Here is a 4053-nt window from a genome sequence, read left to right on the forward strand (position 1 = left end):
GAATTGGAGAAAATATAAAACCAGAAGACGTAGGAATTGAAATTCATCTTCCACAGTGAAATGCATCATCCCTGCCTCTCAATTTATCTATTATTCAAAATCACGAGCACACCACGCTCTTCAACCAATCATATATAATCCCAAATCCAGCATAAAGAATTGGACAAAGTTTAAAACCAGAAGACGTAGGAATCGAAAATTCATCTTCCACGGTGATTCGAAAATATAAAACCTTTGATCTAGAATAAAAAATTGGAGAACATTCATAAGGGGAAAACCAAAACTAACATTCATAAGAGGGGGAAATTCAAACTAACATTCAAAACGTGCATCCTTTTTCGAGATTCTAGAATTCAAACGATAAATAAAAAAATTGGAAAACGATCATAAGGTGTAAAAACAATACAGAATAGAGAAAGAGATAAAAATAAAACCTTCAAAAATTTGATGGGTTTGAAGCGGGATCAAGATCGGTCAAATTCTGAGAAGCGTAAATTTTCAGAGAAGAGAAGATAGTCACTCTGGGTGGAAAGTTGAACATGAGAAAATCTAAGTGATGCGTTTAAGAACGTGGAGTGATGTAGTGGGGGTGAAGGGTATTTTAGGTATTTTAAAATACAGACCAATTTAGTTACTCCAACCTACTCAACTTTAATAAATAGTAGAAGATATTGGTGAATTGAAAGTCCATATGAAAAGAATCCCAAAAAAAGAACAAGATAAATTGGTTCTTGGGCTAGAGTTTCACGAATAATACAAATATTGGAAACATCTAGAAAATGAAATGAATTCCATGGCAGAGAATAGAATATGAAAAATACAATCACCACAATCATATATATTTTCGATATACATATCAGTGGAGATATTATATGAACAATATAAACTTGCTTAATATTATATTATGCTTTATATTAATTATATATTTATATATATCTCTATAATTTAAAATACTAAATGGATTTCGCAAATTCTAAATATAAATCATAGCAAAGTTAACACATAACTTCAAAAATTCGATTTAAAAAACATAAAAATAGGGAAAATAAAAATCTTACGCAAAAAATGGCACAACGAGAAGAATCTTAATTTGAAAAACACGTATCAACGGAATCTGCAAAGGAAACCAAAAGTTTTGTGATTACCAAATGCTGCAACACGAGAAAAAGAAAAAAAACGATGAAAAATCCTTACGGACCAGAGCAAATCAGCGGAAATCACTCGAAAAAAATGAAGGGTTTCGGACGTTTATATAATGACAATTGCGACTGGTTAAACCGTCGTTTAGTGACAACGTTTCACATGAACTGTTGGAAACATAGCGATGATTTTTTTGAACCTTTGTCAAAGTTGGCTACGAATAATGAACACTGTAGCATCTCTGGATTTGAATTCGTTTTAGCACCGGTTATGTAAAAACTGTCGCAAATACCGTTGCTATAAGCACGCTTATTTAGACTCTAAATACAACTAGAATTAAGAATAATTATGAATATTAGTAAGATTATTATAGTACTGATTGCCATAGTGATGCATATCATTTAATTTCACCTAGTTATAATGACATATTCATTTAACAAGAGATGAGTTACAACTTTGACTAAATACAACTTTTATGAAATAAAATATATCTTTTTTAAATATATAATAGATTCATTTCGCATTTTATATATATAGTTACAAAAAGAATCGATGTACCCAAAAATTAACGACCCTAACAAAATTACAATGTTTTGCCTAAGGTATATGATACAATTTGGAAGGTTTCAAATCCTGAGTGGCATTGAAATATTTCAACGTCGTAATCCACTTCTCTTGAGTTTTCAAAAGATGAACGGCAACGGTATCCGGCCATAGTTCATGGGTACATCGCGTTGGCGGCTCCGGATAGTTGTACATCGACCATTTGGCATTGTACCTATTTTTCGCGCGATGACCTTCTCGTATCCAGTCCCCAAACGTCCTATCTTCTGGCCCTTCCAAGTGTTTTTTGGGGATGTCCGATTCCCTGATCCATTGGACAATGTCCCATGAAACTAAATAACCCATGCCCGACATGTAATGAACGAACGGATCCATGCTAGGGCACGGGATAACGTATCCGTAGTACAGATCATTTCTCGACAAGGGCTTTAAAGAGTCGACTAAACTTTGTAACCTGAAGTAGGAATCATCGTCCGCCTTCATAACATAATGATAAGGCTGGAAACGGCTCACCGGTGTCGTTCAAAATTTCGGGCAAGCTTGAAAAATAGGTATAGGTCTTACCCTTGTTCATGTTTTCTTGGCAATTGAGTATGATAATATCGTTGTATCGCATGATCTCAAGTGCTACTAGGACCTTTTGATCTTCTTTGGTGAGGTTGCAAAACACGAACTTCACATCCACTTGTCCCCCGGTAGGAGATTGTGTACCGTAGACGAGCCTTAGGAAGTGTCTCTTGTGGTAATGATCGGGAAGGGTTAAAATACCGATCAACACTCTGATATCGTCCGATGAGAGTGACAACAAATGATTGGATGTGTGAGTAAAAGTACATCGACTTAATGTTAAGATATTATCGAATCGAATTTGATTGATTGAGGCCAAAATGCAGAGGAAGATAATGAAGAAGAAGCATGTGAAGATGAAACGATGGCCATTGAGCGATGTATTCGACTTCATCATCTGATTTGCAACATGGAAATTTGAAGTTTGGACATAGATGTAAAAAGTTTCTTTGGATTTAAAGAGTTTGGCTGGCAATTACGTGTAGATGGAGGTGGCCATATTGACTTTTTAACCTTAAAAAGGGCAAAATAAATGTACCACATGAGTGGCTTAAGCCTAACGTTGTACTTACTCTATCGAGGGAGTAAATTTTTTGATCGTTTTCAATTCTATGATCAACGTCCAAAGAATATATATGTTCTAAAAATGTGATTTTTTTTTAGTTTCAGGATAAAGAGAAAATTAATATAACCAATACATGCCATTGGCCATGCTTGAAATTGAAGTAATTGACTGCAAATTGAAGGCGCAATTCGTGATCCAAGAAGCACTTTGCTCACATGCCATATTATAATTACGATTAATCATGCCATATATGGTAAACCTAGTGTGGGTAACTATATGAAAAATACTTGCATAAATTAATATTGTCCGCTTGTTTAGTGAGGCTCATGCCCATAAATCTCTATATTTTTTTTACATAAATAATATTTTTAGGTACATTTTGAGTTTTATAAAGCTATATAGATTTGGTTTATCTTACTTGCGTTGTAAAAAGTGTTGGAAATTTGAATTAACTTTAAAATTTTAGTGAAACTTATGGCTCGTGAATATGATAGCGTCTTTTGACTCTTCACATTCTTGAGTGAGTTATGACTCATGATTGTGGAAGTATCTTTTAACTTTTCACACATTCTTGAGTTAATTGGAGATTTTTGACTCTTCATATTCGTGATATAATTCCATGATTCTTTCCATATTCTTGTGTTAATTGGAAACTTTTGGTTCTTCATATTCTTTAGATAATTGCAAGATTAATTTAGTTAATTAATAATGCATGATTTTTGGTTAATTTGTATTTTGGAGTTTATAAATAGTGTGTCAATTTCTTCAATCCATATATAAAATATATTTTTTGTAGCACACTTGATATCTTACTCAAGCATTCTCTTGTATTTCATATTTTCAGCTTTTCTTTTGGCATCTGTTAATTTTTGGTGATAAAATGAAGTGTATGTTTGCACACTGCTTTTGTTTAGTGATATGTATGTATCTATATGATCCTGCTTTTGTTTAGTACTCTATAATTGTTGTCTTCATACTTCAAGTTTTTGCATTGTGACTAACAATCTCAAAACAGACTTTGTTATACTCATTACGTGATAAAGTGAATATATGACTTCTGAAATGAAGATATGGCTTTTGAAACGAATGTGCAAAGGGAAACTGGTCATGTCGTCCCTCATTAGTTGTTCATGTTCCGCCTCAAGTGTTTTCTCATGTTGCCCCACGTGCTGCTGCAATTGCTTTGCGAGCCAGTCACGAAGAAAAACTAGAGAAGT

General features: G+C 33.6%; 1 protein-coding gene across 1 annotated transcript; it reads right to left on the reverse strand.

The window, feature by feature from the left end:
* Positions 1 to 1737: 1737 nt before the first annotated feature.
* Positions 1738 to 2665, reverse strand: LOC142537394 (beta-1,3-galactosyltransferase pvg3-like). Its single transcript, XM_075642928.1, is given in 2 exon segments — positions 1738 to 2202; positions 2204 to 2665. Coding segments are annotated over 2 exon segments (927 nt in total).
* Between the last annotated feature and the right edge of the window lie 1388 nt (positions 2666 to 4053).

This window comes from Primulina tabacum, chromosome 2, assembly GCF_025594145.1.
Source record: "Primulina tabacum isolate GXHZ01 chromosome 2, ASM2559414v2, whole genome shotgun sequence".
NCBI classification, from domain to species: Eukaryota; Viridiplantae; Streptophyta; class Magnoliopsida; order Lamiales; family Gesneriaceae; genus Primulina; species Primulina tabacum.